General features: G+C 41.8%; 3 protein-coding genes across 7 annotated transcripts in view; 1 reads left to right on the plus strand and 2 right to left on the minus strand.

Moving 5' to 3' along the window:
* LOC144027112 (cyclin-dependent kinase-like 5) overlaps window positions 1–726 on the minus strand; it is a 31,964-nt gene extending 31,238 nt beyond the window's left edge. For all 4 annotated transcript variants that reach the window (XM_077534413.1, XM_077534412.1, XM_077534411.1 and 1 more), the window contains exon 1: window positions 578–726. The gene's annotated coding sequence lies outside the window, so the exon portion shown is untranslated. The remainder of the gene's footprint in view (window positions 1–577) is intronic.
* Window positions 727–2,423: 1,697 nt separating this feature from the next.
* On the plus strand, window positions 2,424–17,829 carry LOC144026781 (sex comb on midleg-like protein 2). Of its 2 annotated transcripts, XR_013285300.1 has the most exons (16): window positions 2,424–2,571; window positions 3,829–3,938; window positions 4,053–4,112; window positions 4,247–4,317; window positions 5,083–5,317; window positions 5,792–5,880; window positions 5,959–6,202; window positions 7,365–7,636; window positions 7,770–7,869; window positions 7,941–8,144; window positions 8,324–8,488; window positions 8,667–8,795; window positions 9,400–9,606; window positions 9,752–9,912; window positions 10,568–10,788; window positions 15,172–17,829. XR_013285300.1 is itself a non-coding variant. In XM_077533779.1 (15 exons), the coding sequence occupies exons 2-15, from the start codon at window positions 3,917–3,919 to the stop codon at window positions 10,691–10,693; spliced, it is 2,085 nt and encodes a 694-aa protein (XP_077389905.1). In that variant the 5' UTR covers window positions 2,424–2,571; window positions 3,829–3,916; the 3' UTR covers window positions 10,694–12,581. The 2 variants fall into 2 exon arrangements, 1 of the variants encoding a protein (XP_077389905.1); XM_077533779.1 differs by lacking the exon at window positions 15,172–17,829 and having other exon boundaries at window positions 10,568–12,581.
* On the minus strand, window positions 13,645–18,336 carry rai2 (retinoic acid induced 2). The gene is made up of 2 exons (XM_077533780.1): window positions 18,128–18,336; window positions 13,645–16,652 (listed from the first exon to the last, which is right to left on the minus strand). Exon 2 carries the CDS (start codon window positions 16,582–16,584, stop codon window positions 15,187–15,189), a length of 1,398 nt encoding a protein of 465 aa, XP_077389906.1. The 5' UTR covers window positions 16,585–16,652; window positions 18,128–18,336; the 3' UTR covers window positions 13,645–15,186.
* Between the last annotated feature and the right edge of the window lie 378 nt (window positions 18,337–18,714).

An 18,714-nucleotide genomic window follows, 5' to 3' on the forward strand; every position in this document is an offset into this window, starting at 1 on the left:
TGAACAGCATAGGAAAATCCTAAACATAAGGAACTTATCATAGATGAATTTAGGTAAAAAGGAGTGGTGTAAACATACACTTTTACACCATTTCTCTGAAAGATACATTAAGGATTAATGAAACTAAATTACTACTAATTTGCCAACCTTCCTATGTGCGTGGAAAATAAACGCGTGTAAAGGATTAAACATTACAGAACTGTACAAGCATTTTTACTCAGGCAATCAGCGGGACCCGAAAGAAAGGACCCGCGAACCTCAGGTTGGGAAACTTGGTCGGCGTAAGTGCATTTGCGCATGCGTGGGATTCAACTCCCACCTGAAAACACCCAACTAGTACAACATAACATCAACAACGAACGTCCTCACGTGAAGTGGACCGCTAGAACGGACTCAGTAATGATTTATAAGCTAAGTGATGCTAAAAATGAGGCTACAGTATTTGCGTGTTTTTTTTCCCTCGCTACGTAAACACTCGAAGCAGCAACCAGACGCGCCGTAAACACTCATTACCGCCTCCTCCTCCTCCTCCTCCGCGTTCACGTCGTACCAAAAAGACAAAACAAAAAGTACTCACTCGGTCAATATCAAGGAGGTAAATACTCAAAGCGGGCCCGTCCATCCACCCGCTAACGCAGGAGGTCTTTCCCTGGCCAGCGGGCAGCTTCCAATCCACCGACTGACTGGCTAAAATGCGCTTTTGACAAGCTGCTAGCTACCCGTCGCCTTGGCAACGACTTTGAGTGGCGGAGAGGCGTAGCCAATCGCATCGGCCGGTGCGCTCTCTTGGGTGACGCCTCCAAGTAAACGGACCAATCGAAGAACGCTCTCGTCGCTGCGGCGCTGGCGGCGTGTTTAGTGCGAGGTGGGATATTGTTCTAATTTCTCAATTACATAATTCACAGGATCACACGCCGTGTGACGGACAGGCACACGGGTAGTTCAAATATCTACTTGAGAAAAATTATCTATCTATCTATCACAACAGCTCATAATAAAAGCCATATACATCCATCCATCTATTTTCTTGACCGCTTATTCCTCACAACACATATATCCACATATCCACATGCCACATATATCCAAATTCTAGTACATTTCTGGAAAGGTACGTTTCACGATCCAAAGTATACCACATCATATGTTCCACATCTGTCCTGGAAAGGAACAACTCATGATACAAAGCATACCACATATATGTCGAGCTATCTATGACCCATAGAACCAGAACCGTCTCTTCAATTCCAGCGGTACCCGACAAAAGGCAAGGTTATATGAATGATTTTATATATATTGTGAAATGTACTCATAACCTCTGTAAATCACGATTTCATGAAACGGATGTAATACTCTGAAAAGGTCGATGCAAACAGTGAAGTTGGTTCTTTGAGAGGCTCTCATTACTCCGGATCCTAACGTAAAACACGCAAAAAAACCAAACAGAATTTACCTGTAACGATGGCAACGTAAGATGGCTGCCTTCTGGCCTCAAGAGGCCAATTGTTAGTCCATTCATAAATAAATCTATAACAAAAGCCACTCAGTGAAGGTTATGGCTCAACAAATGGCTTCCTGTGCTCTCTCGGTTACCAGTTGTCTACAATGTTTTTGTTTTATTTTAGTCTTATTGTGCTTAGCATTTTTTTCCTCTTGCACACAGCAATGATGCCCAAACAAATTAATTCAGATTTTATTATGGTGATTGAGTCAACAAATGGAAAGCTAAAAAAAAAAAAAAAAAAAAAAAAAAAAACAACAACAAAAAAAAAAAACATAATACTGTCCTCTAGTGGAAAAAAGAAAACGGTGCCTTGGTAAATAGGGATTTTTCTACAGTAAGGTGTACAAAGTTGTAATTGTACAAGGAAAAACTGGATACAAAAGTTAAATTGGATAACAAAGTCCATTTCATCATACTATGTTGTGAAAATAAATGTGCAATCTTACAGCATTACAGTATTAGTCTTTAAAAAAAGTGGTATGAGTATCCCCACCTCACTCATTCAATGGGAAATTCCAAATAAAAAGTTGTGCAATAGAAAAAAAAGCGAAGTGAATTTTTATATCGCCTATTAAAAAAACAACTAGACATCACCAGCTTTGCGCAGTCATCTATTTCTTATAATGGGATTTGGTTTTTCTTATTAGATTATTTGATTGTTTAAATAAATACACTAAAAAATTAATATATGTAACTTTTTCCATCTTTAAATATTTTTATTACGACCCCGATTATCAAGCGCGACAACCGGCTCCCGTAACTCTCCGGAAAACCAAATGCACAGTTTCCAGACACGTCCGAATTATGATTGGCTAACGATAACAAAAACAGATTCTGATTGGCTCTGGTCATGACAATCTCTGAAGTTTCATTGGCCATAGTCTACCTCTTATCCAATCAAATCTTCGTTCGGTTTGTAAGCGTCCGATCTTTGGCACATATTACATGCGTGTCGCACACACACGCACACAAAACCGTGGAGGGGGAAAAAATGGCAGCTGGCGATTAGGGAAAGAAAAACAAGTGCTTACATTTTTCCTCGATTTTTTTCCCCAAGAAAGTCGTCACCGGTAAGTTTACTCTGCTTACGAAATGAAATACTAAAGAGCGATTATCAAATAAAACACGAAAAGAGGAGTTAGGCGAATTAATCGATAGAAGTGAGGAAGATATCGCCCTCGTTAATGTAAAAAAAAGAAGGGAAAAAAAAAGAAAAGAACAGCTAGCCAACCGAGTTAGCAAGCGCGGCTAACTTGTCAATACGGGGCTCCGGCTATTACCTGGCGCATTACTGTAGATAGCGTAATGTATGCACGTCATAGCCGTGTCCGGTCCATAATTCGTGGACTCCTCAAGGCCACTTTAGTTAGTTAGTTTGTTTGTTTATTTATGTATGTTATACTGTGTGTACAACACTAGGCTGACCTATGGACGTTAGCTGACTAATGTAAAGTGATATAAGTACATTTTCTCATTACATAAGCGACACAATAAGAAACGCTGTGGAAAATTTTACATAATTACACTGTATAGTGAAACGTACGTTTCACAACATACCATGTTTATGACTTAAAGAAAAAAAAAAAGTAGCGCTATATATATATATATATGTATATATATAGATGAAAAATGAAAGTAAGTGTCAATTTTATTTACAATATTGTTATTTATGGAAAAATCGAAAATTTGTTATTTTGGAATAATAAATCACAATTTACAAGTAAGTAATAATTTTATGAAAATTAAGTACTGTAGAAAAACTAGTACGAGGGGGAAAAAAGTGTTTGTTTTATGATAATCGAGTCATAATTTACATAAATAATGATGTAATAAAAGATTGACATTTCCAGAAAAATCTGGAATATGGGAATAAATCTAACATTGTGAGAGAAAGTTTTAATTTTACAATTTAGTTAGGAGAATAAAATCAGCAGAAGGGGGAAAAATTTTAATTTTACAAACCAAGTTGAAATGTGAGATATAACATGAATGTTTAATATTACAAGAAAGTGTCCATTTCATAATCGTAAAGTATGGATGTTTTCTAAAAAAAAAAAAAAAAAAGTTGCAATTTTAGCAAAATGAAGTTTGTTATATCAGAAAATATGTTCATTTTATGATAATGAAATGAATTAAATTATATGAGAATGTAAAGTCAAACTATTACAATAAAAGGTGGTCATTTTAGAAAGGCAAAGTTGTAATTCTACTATAATAAAGTTATATTAAAAGAAGAACAACAATGTGTAATTTTCCAAGAATAAAATAATTTTCTGTCCATATCTGTGATTGCATTTTCATCTTCTTTTTTTTTTTTTTTTTTGTAGAACAAAAAACCCACGAGCAGAAGAAAAAGCTTAGCGGGTTCCAAGTGGCCCCATAGCAAGTTTGGCCCTCGCACACCAGGCAGGCAACATGGGAAAAACACCAATAAAAGGCAAGAAACAAGACACAAATTAAATTGTTCATTTATTTAACATACTTGACAAACACACTAGTTAGTACACATCCAGCCTTTGATTTCATATGCATTTGTGAAATTCCTATTTAGAGCAAAGAGATGGCAAAAAAGAGAAACCAACAGTGGGGATGACGCCAGAAGTAACAAAAGGCAAGTTACGGTTGGCACTTTTTACCTATATAAATTTTTGTAAAACAAAACGAAACAAAAAAAATTTTAATTAACATAAATAGGCTGGATTCAGTAAATATTGAAGTAAACTTAAATTTGCCTTTTTTCCTCAGAGTCTTTTGCCTGGGAAGAATATCTAAAAGAAACATCATCGTTACCAGCGCCACAGAGTTGTTTTCGTCAGGTACCACGTTGTGAAGTCATGTCTTTTGTATTACTTCCATTCATCCATTATCCAAACCGCTTTTCCTCATGAGGATTGCGGGGCAAGGGTTGCTGTCCTATTAATCTATCATGCATGTTTTTCCAAATTTGGGAGGAAACCGGGGCACCCGGAGAAAACCTTATTTCAGTCAAAACTCGGGCTGGGGGATCAGTTGAGGTTTTGGGTCTCGTCACCCCCCTCCCCTTTAAATCACATGTTTTTCTAAGAGACTTACATACTTGACATTGATGTGCACTGCAAACCCCCTTCATCAGTCTTCTTTTCATTGTTTTATAGTTTGAGGTATCACAAAAGAAAAAGAAAAAAAACACATTACCTTAGGAAAAGCTCGCTTTTACCATTTTATGGTCATTTTTTGGTGAAATGAGCCTATGTTGTACTGCTGATTACCAAAGAACAAAAGCTAATGAAAGAAGAAAGTCTACCTTTTTTGTTTGGGTGGTATATTGTCGCAAAACAACATTCTATAGGTTGAAAGATCAGTTAAAAATGCTCTATAATGAGTAACAATATGCGGAATTCTGCTTTTAAAATAGCGGTCAGTGAATAAAAGGTGCTAAAATCTTTAATCTTTTAAGAAGATGAAGAAGATAGTTTATAATTTATTTTATCGTTTAAGAAAATAAAATGAAATGTGACCATCTTGGACCAGCCAGCTGCTGCTGTTTTGGTTAGCAAAAGAGCAGTTACACGGTTTTTACCTACCCTTTTTTTTTTTTGCAGGCTCATGTCCCACCATCCAACGACTTCAAGGTTGGCATGAAGCTGGAGGCCCACGACCCACGCAACTCCACCTCAGTGTGCATCGCCACCGTCATGGGCCTGACCGGGGTGCGCCTGCGGCTCCGCCTGGACGGGAGCGACAACAGCAACGACTTCTGGAGGCTGGTGGACTCCTCCGACATCCAGCCGATCGGCACGTGCGAGAAGAACGGAGACATGCTGCAGCCACCGCTGGGTAAGCGGGTCGCCCGACAACATTGGGGTTGACTTTGGGGTCAAAAGAAAAAAAAGAAAAGTATTTTACTTTACAAATAACTAAATTAAAATTGTGTGCACAACTTAGGGGTCAGTATAATAGACAAAAAATACACAGTTGACTTTTTGGACATAAAAAATGTATAATTTTAACAAATATAAACCCGTTATTATGCAGCAGTAGTAGTCGCCATCGGTATGTGTTGCTACACTGCTTTGTCTTGAAACATCAGATATTTAAATGTTTATGACCAACTCTAATTAGCCTAGTCTTGTCTATAACATTTAAAATTATGTATTAGCATTAAGCTAGCTGACTTCAATAATGAAAATTCATGTTGTTTGGTTAAATACATAATGTGTAATTCCTTTGTTTTGAATTTATCTTTACCGTAAAATTCAACTGGCAGTGGACAAATCAGGTCAATTTCATGGCATGTTTGTCGTTGTCCAGGATTTCGCATGAACGCCTCCTCATGGCCGATGTTCCTGCTGAGAACCTTGAACGGAGCGGAGATGGCTCCAGCGGCGGCCTTCAAGAAGGTCTCCTTCGCGGAAAGACCGCCGGCATGCACATTCATGCCACTGCCGTCGTCGCAATGACCTCACCCTCACTTTCAGGAGCCCCAGAGGCCCCCCCAGAACAGTTTCAAAGTGGGCATGAAGCTGGAGGCGGTGGACAAGAAGAACCCGCACCTCATCTGCCCGGCCACCATCGGAGAGGTGATGGGCGACGAGGTCTTCGTCACGTTTGACGGCTGGAGAGGCGCCTTCGACTACTGGTGCAAGTACGACTCGCGGGACATCTTCTCCGTGGGCTGGTGCTCGCTGACCAAGCACAGCCTGCAGCCGCCCGGCAACAGCGGTAAAGTGTCATGCTTGGATTACACTTAACACACAGGTGACCAATAGTGAGACCAATAGACCGACAGTGGGCATTTTGACAAATATCGGTATCGGCCTTTTTTTTTTTTTTTTCAAAATCTGACCACCGATAAAAGGTAAAGCTAAAAACATTTTTTTTTCTCAGGAAAATATTTATTTAAATTTTCAGTTTACTATAAGAAATGCTGCTGACCCTGGGAACTAGGGGTGTGAATTGCCTAGTACCTGACGATTCGATTCGTATCACGATTCACAGGTCACGATTCGATTCGATACCGATTAATCCCGATACGAATTTATAAGTCGATTGTTGCGATTTTTTTCATTCAAATTTAGAAAATACTAATCAGTAAACTTGTAGAGTGTAAGATTTATATGAAAATGTATTATTTATTTATCTGAAATTTCAGTCTTATAGAGGTTGTAATCTGTTTCATGTTTAAACAGCATTAAAATAAAATATTAAGGCTTAATGTTCCGTTCATATAACATTCTTCCATGCTCAAGGTGTGAATCCTAAAAAAAAAAAAAAAAAAAAAAAAAAAAAAAAAAAAAAAAAAAATCGATTCGAGAATTGCGCGATGTAGTATCGCGATATATCGCCGAATCGATTTTTTTTTTTTAACACCCCTACTGGGAACCTTCTGAACATTTTGTTTTTGTTCAACATTAAAAACTAAACAAATGTGTTTCCAGTTAACGTTTTAAGATGTACTATAACCTTTGGAGCTCCCTGAACATTTTTTATTTTTTTTTTAGAAATTTAAAATGAAGTATATTGTCTAAAAAAAAAATTATACATTTTTGAAGAGTCTGAAAAAATTTTCAATAAGCATTATTGCTTTAAGACATTACAAGAAAGTCAAGATTGGAATTTGTATTTTAAAAAATGTTGATGCCAACATTTCCCCCCCTTTTCATTGAAAATGAATATCTACTTTAAATATTGGTTATTGGCCTCCTTTTAAACTACTACTAATAATCTGCATCGGCCCTGAAAAAAAACAAACAATTGGTCTCTCTCTAGTAGGCATGACATGAAGAAAGGGACACAGGGAAAATATGACGAAACAAAACAAAATCAAAACAAAGTCAACAACAATACGCATCATGACTCTACTGATGTTGCCTTTGCATTGCAGTCACCCTGACAAAGAACCCACCCGCCGTGATGTCATCGCCTTCCAAGCGCAGGAGGCGCCCCCTGCAGGCCCCCTACAGACTCCCCAATCCGCTGCCCCGGCTGCCTGTCAGGAAGGGGGTACGCGGTCGCCGGCCCAAGAGCGAGACCCTCGCCCTCCTCAAAGCCGTGGCCGAAGCCGCCGCGGCCGCCCAGAACGGCAGCGGCGCCTTACACGACGTACAGCTCGCGCCTCGGCCGTACAAGAAGAGAGGCCCGAAACCCGGAAGCAAGGTGAGAGTCTCGTACATAAAGGTGGTGGATCAGGACTGAGATTGACCGCGACCACCGAAAAATGCTAGCAATTGGGGCGCTGGGCGATTCGAGCATCAAGATTGATCTGTGTACACTTTCCGTGTGTTACTAGCGAAAACCGAAGCTTCTTCAAAGCTTGTCACATCCAGGTGCACCCGCTATCAAGGTTCAACGCGGCAGCCCCGCCAGCTTGCCCACTGTGGTGTCAACAGGTGCTTTACATCACATCCACGCCAACCTTTCATTGCAACGTTCTCACTTTCCATTCCTTTTTCCACGCCAGTATGCGTGTACATCAACAAACACGGAAACTGCGGCCCGCACCTGGAACGCAAGCAGATCCAGCATCTGCCGGACCACTTCGGTCCGGCGCCCGTCAACTCCGTGCTCCAGCAGGTGGTCCAGTCCTGTTTGGACTGTGCGTACCAGCCCCAACTCTTACTCGGCGCTCTGCAGACGCAGTCGGGAGGTGGAAAAGTAGTCAGAGGTAACGCACACAAATGTCATCACTTCGATAGAATAAATTTTGACGTGATTTTCACAAATCCTGTTGTTAACCAAAACAGCAGCACCAACCGAGGCACAAATACAGTCTCGGGGTATAACTACAAAGTCCCTGTGCTGTATCAAAAGATGATCTCGCAAAATGTCCCGTGTTGTTCCCAGTGAGAACGGACGGTGGTGTCCGCATGGTCAAGCTGCCGTCGGCCTCCAGCGCCGCGTTCGTGCTGCGCTTCTTGGAAACGGTGTGCCGCCACCTGCAGTGTGACAACCTGTTCAGCAGCCAGCCGTTCAGCCACTACGCCGCCTCGTACGACAGGGCCAAGTCGGGTAAATAGACACTGCGTTCCAGGCAATGCATTCAGAAAGGAATCAAAACATTTCAAGAAACTCATTACTCATTTCAATTCATTTTAGTGAGGAATTTGAGTTACGAGCGTGGTCAACGGCCGAAATGAACCTTGTTAAGGATCATTTCCACAAGTTGTGATGTTTAATTTTCTTACAGTGAAAGAGGAGGCGCTTGACTCGCCCGCGCTGGCCAGGGCAGGCAAGCGAGGCCTGGCCGGGGTTTCGCCTCCGTACGCCGCACCGCTGTCGCCCAAACATGTGCGTACAGACGCACACCCTTCAGAAGGTACTTAGCAACCTCCTCCTCATGACATCAACATTTCTTGTGGAAATAAAAAAAATATGCGACGTTCACAAATGTCACACAGTATATGGTCACCCTCTTCAAATCATTTCCTGTCCTTTTTTTTTTTTTTGCAAAAATTATGTTTTTGCCTGAATCATCTCCCCATGGTGCAAATGGTTTAATTTTTGTATTTCATAAAAAAAAAAAAATCTGGAAAAAAAAATTCTTTTTGACAAATATTTTTAAGACGACGTTGATATACTGCATTCGTGTAAACATAGAAAATACATTAATATTGTGCATTAGGTACAAAAGGTTTCAAAAATACTTTCTTACATTCCTGGTAAAATAAATGTTAAAAAAAGGGAAACAATGGCTTTGAATCACTCACTTGAGCAAGTTTTACTATTATTTTCCCAACATACTCAATATTGTAATCAACCAAATGAGTTAAGTCTCCTTCGGTCCCTTCAAATGTGCATTATAAATCTAAGCGACTATTATTAGTATTATTATTGTGATGCAAATTAGTAACTCGCTATAACTGACTGGTTGAATTTGGTGTGTCTTTGATTGTCATGAAACATTTTTGGGCGCTTTCCAGCTGAGACGCTACCCAACGAAGACAACGTCCTGATGAAGGAGCAGCACTGCATGGCTTCCGCTTCCAACTCCATGACACCTCGGCCGCAGATGGCACGCAGTCATTCCGAGTACCGGTCCTCGCCGTCCGGCGCCGCCCCCGTGCCCCGCCGACTCGCCTCCAATCCCTCCGAGTTGGTGTCGGCGCAGTTGCTCCGACGAGTCGAAGGTGCGTGACAAAAAGCTTCCTCAGTTCACGTATCTTTTTAAATCTTCAATTGGCAATTTAATAACAAAGGCACGAAAACGCGGCCAATTGAAAATGTAAAGCTCGACAAATTCGGCCACTGCTAAACGTTGTCATTGGGCCACAGCAAGCTCCACCACAGGTCCAGAGAGCAGCGCCACGGAGCGGGAAGGGTGGCAGACACCCGCTAAGAACCCGGCATCTTGGTCCATCGACGAGGTCATGCAGTTTGTCAGGGACGCCGACCCTGCCACGTTGGCGCCGCATGCAGAATTATTCCGAAAACATGTGAGTTAGCATTTTATTTGCTGATAACTCGGAACTTACAGTAGCGTTGTTGTTTTAGTTTGGATTTTTTTTTTTTTTTTTTTTTAAGGTTAAGTTAGCATTTGTTTTGTTTTTTGAAAACATAAGTTGGTAACTTTATTTTAGTTCCCTGTTAACACATTCAAATTCAAAAATGTTTTTTTAATATTTTGTCCTTCCCTCCCAAAAAGGTGTTTAGTTACACGTTTGTTTGTTAAGCAAGAGCATACAGAAGGCTTTGATGCAGCTTCTGACATGGAGGGGTGGCTTAAAGCATTGGTAGCTACATTTGAAAAAAAAAAAAAAAAAAAAAAGGGCGAGCAGGTGGCAGAAGAGTATAAGAGATCAGACAGGGCCATGTTGCTCTTTTTGTCAGCGTTTTCGCCAGGAATGTGAATATTGACAAAACTTAGCTATAACTGAATGCTAATTGCTGCAAAAAGGATTCAATCAATTTTGTAAATTGCTGTCTATTATCTCTCTAAGCTCCCAACTTTCACAATTTCCAGGAAAAAAAAATCAAATCAAATCAGTTGAGTTTTTATTAAAAACACGCAAGTTAACATTTGTTCCTCGAGGGTTTGTTGCACTATTAGCATGCTAACCGCTAACTCCGCTTTTGTGCGCGTCGTCTCAGGAGATTGACGGCAAGGCGCTGATGCTGCTGCGGAGCGACATGATTATGAAGTACATGGGCCTCAAGCTGGGGCCCGCCCTCAAGCTGTGCCACCACATCGAGAGGCTGAAGCAGGGCAAAGTGTGACCACACAGCCAGGTCATGTGACTGACAGAAAGGGCAACGAGAGGACCTCCAGCTACAGTAGTGTTTATCTTCTTCCTCCTACTTCCCCAAAGACGGTGAACGTTTTCTTCTCCGTACTGTTTTGATAACTTTTTTTTTTTTTTTTTGTATTATCCGGGGTCCGCCATGGAGAGTGAAGAATATCTCCTGACGCATTCCGTTAGGTGCACATACCTTCTTGTCTAGTTTAACACCGTATTAACAAGGGATGGGCACCATCAACTACAGCGAACTACTTCACAAAATGTTAAGTGATTGAAGAAAAACGGCTTGTTGATTTATTGTCAATTCAGTTTGTCTAGAAGGAAGTGCACAACTTGGTTGTCACCAGTAGAGGCGCTACGGATTCATTCAAACTTATTTGAGCTGAAAAAGAACATGACCGCTAGGCTAGTTGTGCATTTACGTGTCTAATTGTTAAAACAAGTACTATTTCCAAGATGTTCCTCAAATGGATTTCTGTGGGTTTAATCACTTCCTGCAGTAAATGGATGCAAAACAGAGTGCACTAGTAGGCTGCCACCAGCAGAGGCGCTGTTGTTTTACACTTCACCACACCTGAAGAACAACACAACTTAGTAGGGGTGTTAAAAAAAAATCGATTCGGCGATATATCGCGATACTACATCGCGCGATTCTCGAATCGATTCAATAATCGGCAGAATCGATTTATTTTTTATTTTATTTTTTTTTATTATTTTTTATTTTTTTAGGATTCACACCTTGAGCATGGAAGAATGTTATATGAACGGAACATTAAGCCTTAATATTTTATTTTAATGCTGTTCAAACGTGAAACAGATTACAACCTCTATAAGACTGAAATTTCAGATAAATAAATAATACATTTTCATAGAAATCTTACACTCTACAAGCTTACTGATTAGTATTTTCTAAATTTGAATGAAAAAAAATCGCAACAATCGACTTATAAATTCGTATCGGGATTAATCGGTATCGAATCGAATCGTGACCTGTGAATCGTGATACGAATCAAATCGTCAGGTACGAGGCAATTCACACCCCTACAACTTAGTATATCCTAATATAAAGATTTTGAAAAATGAGCCATCAATTGCTTATAAAGGCGGTGAAATGCCCATCCCTGATGTTAACAATGCACTCACAGCATGGTCATGTGATATCCCGACGTTTCCCAAGAACTTTATATTTGGCTTCATATTTGTTAGCGCACTTTTCCTGGGTTTAACCACGATGAGCGTGCCGCTGAATGTACATTTTGTAAATGATAGTATTTTTTTTTTTTTAGGCTTTATGTAACGAGAAATTTGAAATATTGTCCCAACGCGGCGCTTTTACAAGCGACATCTCTCAGGTCCACGTGGTGTTTTTTAGCGCACGCCCTTTATTTTTTAAAACACATGCGCAGAGAGTAAACCCCGCAGGTTTGTGATTCAGGATTAGATTGGATTTCTAATCCATCTTCAAGTTTTCGCTAAATTTGCTTGCTGTTTTTGTGCTCAGTCTAATGTAAAACTAGTGCTTTGACGCCATCTTGTGGCGCCAATTAATGATTTTGAAATGAGGGAGGAGCTTCTCATTTAGACAGGCCACCTTGTCTAATTGAAAAAAAAAATGCTTTGTTGCCATTGTTGTGGCATCTGTGGGGATTTGAACACAAAAACAGCAAATAGGCATAATGCAGGATAAGTAAAAAAAATAAATCAAATTTGAGGATGCAAAAAGCACGAATAGCGGGTTTCACTGTTCTCTGGTTTCAATTTTGTCTTGACAGGTGTATGACATCCAGTCAATACTTCCTTCATTCTGCCAATTTGTATTTGAAACGTTTGTTATGACATTGCGTTAGATAAATGACATGTTCGACTCTGTTGTCCAATTTACTTTTCATATATACACACACAAACGAGTACTGTAACCCAAGAACATGCAAGCATTATTTTTATTTTTATTTTTTTTAAGAGAGCACATTAGAAAGTAAGTGATTCAAAAATACATTTTAAGGGGGAAATACTAAATTAATACCAGCAGAAAAGTTTAGTTTTTTTCTAAACAAAACAAACCTTTTTTAATTACTTAATTTTAAACTCGTCCCATATTATGGGATGAGTTGGCACATAAAAAACGATTTTTTTTCCCACTCTATTTTTTTTTTTTTGTAATGCACAAAACATTATAGAATAAAATTTCTGCTGGCCTTATTTTTTTTTCTCTCTACCTCTAGAAAAAAATACATACACGTAAACACACCGTTTCGACAACTGCAAGTTCTGGTTGGATGAAACTTGCACTACGAAAAGCTTTTGTTTTTGTATTAGTTTCAAATGGCTTACCTTAACTAAAATTCTGCGTCGCCTTGGAGTCAATCCGGGCGGGTTATTGAGCATCTTGCTGCTCTAATCCTTGCAGCTCCGTGCTACTTATTATATATCTCCTGCAAAGCCATACGACTACAGAGCGTGGACTGTTAACTCGTGTTCTTCTACTCCCTTTTGACGGTTGTCAAATACTTTTGGTGCATTAGCGCCCCCTTTAGCATAGAAGTAAACATACTTGACAAGTAATAAACTGCTAGCCTAACAACACAATCGGCATTTCAACTTCTCTTATGGAGCAATAAAAAATAATGTGCTGGGGAAAAAAAAAAAATCAATTTAGGTAACAATGCTTATAGGGTCTATAAGCATTGTTACCTAAATTGATTTTTAGGTAACTTGGACCACCTTCACACTGCATGTATGCAAACTATTGTCACGATCACTCCATGCTGAAGCCTGAACTGAATGGAAACAAACAACTGCAGTTTTCCATCAGCCGGAAGTTCATCCACTCGAATGCCCCAATTTTGGTTGAAGATGCAAAATTAATTCAGGCACTAATTTATTTCAAATGACTGATTTAGAAAACAAAAACAAGGACACGGATACTGATAAGGTGAAAAGAACTTTATTAAAAGTTTTACGAAGCCAAATAATGCTTCGTGTGCACGTCATTAATTAAAAAAGCTGTGACTTTCACATTGTTCCATCAGGGGTCCCGATGTGAGTCACTTGCATGATTTTATTTTTACGCGCTGTATAAATAGTTGTTTTTTTTTTGTTTTGTTTTTTACAAACAATAAATTAGCCAAGTTGATCAAATCAAACAATGAGAAAAATGTACAGTATAAATAATAATAATAAATATGGAGCTCGTGCGTTAAGGCTTTCATTTGTTCATCACAAACACAATCACAATTCAACAGGCACAAAACCCTGTCACCTTTTTTTTTTTTTTCCTTTTTCAATCTTGTTCACTAAACTACGACCACAAAGTGCACTCGGGAAGGTCAACACACTAACAGCCCAGTTAGCGTCACTGCTAACCCTAACACTAATCATGACACATACGTACGCATACAGTTTAACCAAAACAAAATGGCCTCGGGAATACAAAATACAAATTTGTGCTCAAACTTTTTTTTTTTTTTTTTTTTTCAATATTACAAATTTCCATTACCAACAGTCAGGCTACACAAAGTACAAGTCTTGTATTGGTCGGGATTTAAAAAAAATAAAAATAAAAATGGCAGCCAGTGCAGCTGCTACATGCTAACATTTCATCCCAACTTGGCGTTCCTGAAGCTCAAGGCGCAAATTATGGATTTGACCCCTACCCAGTCAAATGGATCAGTGATTCCCCAAATAGAAACGCCCACATTTCACCAGATGAAGCCAATTTGAGAAATCAGCAAATTTTCAGCATATTATTTTTGTATGGTGCTTTGGCGCAATAAAGGTTGAGGAACACTGAAAAACACTACTCCCAAAAAGGTTCGGCAAATTTAGCTTTAGGGTGAAATTTCAGGATGAACCACAAATGCACTAAATAACTTCTACAGCAAGTGGTCCAAAAAGTTCAAAAACATTTAACAGTTGTACAGTTGGAAATCTCACCTGAAAGCTCGTTAAAGGGGGAGTCGACCCATTTTTTTTTTTTTTTTTGGACAGTAATATGTTCTATGCAGCCCCACTAGTCTAAATACGGTATTCAATATGAATTAAGCAGCAAAATCCGGCCATTTTTATCCATCTCAGGGGGCAGCCCTGTTACCACTTGCTACTTGTGCTAATTTTTTGAAAAAAACAAAAAAACAAAAACAAAACAAAAAACAGGTGAGCTGTGATTGGCCGTTGAGCAACTGTGATGTCATCTTCAGTCGACAGCTAGTGTCAAAATGGCTGCCCCCTGAGATGGATAAAAATGGCTGAATTTTGCTTCCTAACTCATATTCCACAAATGTAATATTCATCAGAATGTCATGTTTAGACTAGTTAGGTGACATATAAGATATTATTGTCAAAAAATGTTCAAGGTTGACTTGATTTTCAACACGGACGTAAGGCGGTACGTAAAGAAGAAGAAAAAGCCCTTGCGTGTGCACTTGAGCAAACCCTGCTTTCTTTCGTGTGTTCCAGTGATTGAGTCGCCGCTCACTTCCTGGGTAAGAGCGCCGCCAGTCTCTGCTTCTTGATGGGCAGGAAGTGGATCTCCTGCGAGCTGACTTTCTTCAGCTTGATGGCTCGGTTTTTACCGGGGGCCTTCTTCAGGGTCACGTCGGGACCGTTGTGGGACGCCGGCGGCAGGGACGCTTGCACCCCGAACAGCTGGGCCGGCGTCCTCCCCTGGCTGCCGTCTCGCTTGATGGAGAAGTTCTTGGTGGACACCCCCGACAGGCCTTTGATCTTCCCGCACAGGATGGCCGGGATGGCGTCCTTGACCGAGACGATGACCTTGGACGTCTGCGAGGCGCTGACGATCTCCAGGTTGGGCGACGCCGGCCCCAGGGAGGCGGACCCCCCGGCGCCACCCTCCACCAGCCACTTGTGCTGGTGGCCGAAGTCCAGGGACGCCAGACTCCCCAGGATCTTCGAGTCAAGACTGGTGCTGCGTTCCAGACACCGGGCGGGAGGACGGGACGGGGTTGGGCGTTTGCGGGCGGCGGGAACCGACAAGTCCAGCACGCTGTCCTGGTGCTGCGGACTGAGGTATTCCTGTTTGGGTTCGACGGGACGCGGTCCCCGCATGGACAAGTCCAGCACTTGCGGGGACGGGCTTTTCTGTTCCGAGTCCAGTTCTCGGGGAGTCTGAGTGCTTTTGGTTTCCGTGCAGACGGCTTTGGGCAGGTTGCTCTTGGAGTCCTCCGTCGGGGGAACGGGAATCGGTAGCGGGATCGGGAACGGGACCGGCAACGGGATGACGACGGGGTACGGGACCAGGAGGGTGGCGGGAGGAACGAGTGGCGCGAGAGGGGACGAGTAGGCGGGCGGGAAGAATGGGGAGCCCGGTGACTGGCAGGTGGCGGGACCGTTCTGGGGCGGGAAAAGATCCTGCAGGATCGCGGCAAAGGCGGGGTTCTGGAGGAGGGCGAGCAGGTTGGGATCCTGCGCGGGTCCCGCCACCGACTTCTGCTCCACAAAGGACAACGGATTGGGACACAGGAGGTTGTTCTGCGGGATCACGGCCGGATCCAGGACCAGTGGAAGGGAGACCTGGCTGGGGCCCGTCAGCAAGTAGGGCGCCGCCCCCATCGGACCCAGTTGGGGCCCGGGCGCCGCCGCCATCTGGAGGTGGATGGGCAGCATTAGCGGGTTCTCCCCCAGGCAAACGGGGTGCAGGACGGCGGTGGCCACTTTCACAGCCACGCCGCCGGGTGCGGCGCCGGCGTCCACTCCCACCGCTGACCCCGGCGTCTCCGCCAGGTCCACCTTGCTTAGTCCCGCGCCGCAGGACTCCTGGGAAGCGGACGGTATTAAGACTCGGTCCTCTTTCTCTGGAACTTCTGCTTCTCCCGCCGCGTCCGAGCGGGACAACTCATCGGACGCGTCCATCGTTCCGAGGTTTCGGGTCTTCGCGTAGCGCTAGCGACGACACTCGGACATTGTCCTTCTAGGAAAACCTGAAACACAAAACGCACAGCGGCTCAACAAAAGCGTCTCCAGAAGCCGCAACACGTCGGCCTGTTCCGCCTGTCAAGCTTCATCCAACTGTAGCGAGTGCAAGATCCGATGACATGCGGGTCAATTATTCATGACTGGAAGGGGGAGGGGCGGCGACATGCAAATGGACGCTCATCTTGAGGGCAGGAAGCTAAATGTATGCTTTCATTATAAACCTGGCAGCCTGTTTTGGCTTAAACATGAAGCGTCATTGGCGTTGGGACATTCTTTTTTTTCTTTTTGTCTTCCTATGTTCTGTCACAGTCCATTAGGTATCGGTGAAGAACCGTGGTGCTAACGTCTGCTAGTCCCAGAAGGTCAAAGGCACATTATGGCTCAAGTTGTATGCTCCCTCCTGGCCCGCCATATTCTGGTACGGTCCTTTCCTCTTCTCATCTCACAGATACACTTGTGATGACGCAAATAAACAGCAAATTTTAACTTCATACAACAACATATGGATAATTCTGAACAGCCGTGAATTTCTGATATTTCCGCAATCCAAATGCTTCCATTATAGTGGTGAAAACAAACGGCGTATTGTAGCTATTGCTTTTGCCTGTGACTAGCATACAAAACAAACCAGGCAGATTGTTATAGTAGTCAAACACATTTCGTCACATTTTGAAATCAAAATAATTCTCACAAATCAATGCTTTTCAATGAGCGGAGAGCGTCATTTCACCGAGTAAAAGGCCGCCATTTTGACTTGTGTGACATAAACTCGGAATTGTCAATCTAGTAGGCTACAACTAGTACAAACATGCTAGGAATATTGATTCTCCGTTACAAGACCATTAAAACGAGAATTAAACAGTTTTCCATACGCATTTGTATTTAAAAAAGTATTTTATTGAATAATGGGTTAATCATCTATTTTTTATTACAATAAAAGATTTTACGTATTCATCTGAACTTGTCTTATTTAACTAAAAATGTTGAATGAATTTTCAACATTTTGTGATTAAAAGAAAGTATTTTTAAATCCATATTCTATGTCCTATTAAAAAAAAAAAAAAAAAAAAAAAGTACTTTTCCTCGTCATGTAGTTGACGTCAAGGACAACGACGCTCGCGGTGACGCGCACGTAGAGGGTGCGCGTGACGGCCGGGGGCGCGCCTCGGTTGCCATAAGAACAGAAGACGGACACGGCGAGTGACACTTTCGCTGTAGCCTGCTAGCATGCTAGCTAACCTTGCGCTAAATTCCACATTAGGGTTCACAAGCCGAGCCACGCAACAACAGCGAGCCACACAAATCAAAACAAGACATCTGAACGATATAACGCCGAGCTAAAAAAGCAGAACATTGCGAATATTGATTAAAAAAAAATTAAATAAAAAAAGACGATCAAACGGAGCCGAGCCTGCGTCATTATCATCCCCTTCCCTTTAACGTCTCGTCCATCAATGAAACCAAATGTTCACGTACTCACCTCACGCGCATTAGAAACAGCGAAGCACACATACGGCAGCAGTTCGAGCCCAGCCCGCGACGATGAGCCGCCACCCCGCCGTGATTTTTAATGGTTGCTAAAAAAATATATTACTAATACTAACAGAGCCCCGGAAAATAGGAGATAGGGCTTATCTCGTCATTGCGGGGCTCTCTCTCCTCTTCAGTGACGCCACGTCGGGTTTGCGTGCGCAGTCTCCACATTGGCCACGCCCCTTCTCCCCAATACATTAAATAGACATCATCTTGCTAAAACATTTGACCGTTTTTTATTTTTTATTATTATTTTTGTTGTTGTTGGGCGAGCTAGGGGGATACGACTAGTTATTTCTTCAAAATATTCTACTTCTAATCTTTAAATCACTTTTTTTTTTTACCCTGAAAATATGTGACGCTTTTTCCTGAAAATATCAAACTTTTTTTTTTTTTTTTTGTCTTGTAAAATATGCAGTAGTGATGCAGGGTTCCCCCCCCCCAGGGTCCCTATCAGTCTCCAGCAGCCTCAGGCTCAGCCTCAGGCCCACCAGGGAGGGGTTGGGGCCGCTTACATTATTCCATGGGGAGGTG

Source organism: Festucalex cinctus, chromosome 10 (assembly GCF_051991245.1).
Source record: "Festucalex cinctus isolate MCC-2025b chromosome 10, RoL_Fcin_1.0, whole genome shotgun sequence".
Lineage (NCBI taxonomy): Eukaryota > Metazoa > Chordata > Actinopteri > Syngnathiformes > Syngnathidae > Festucalex > Festucalex cinctus.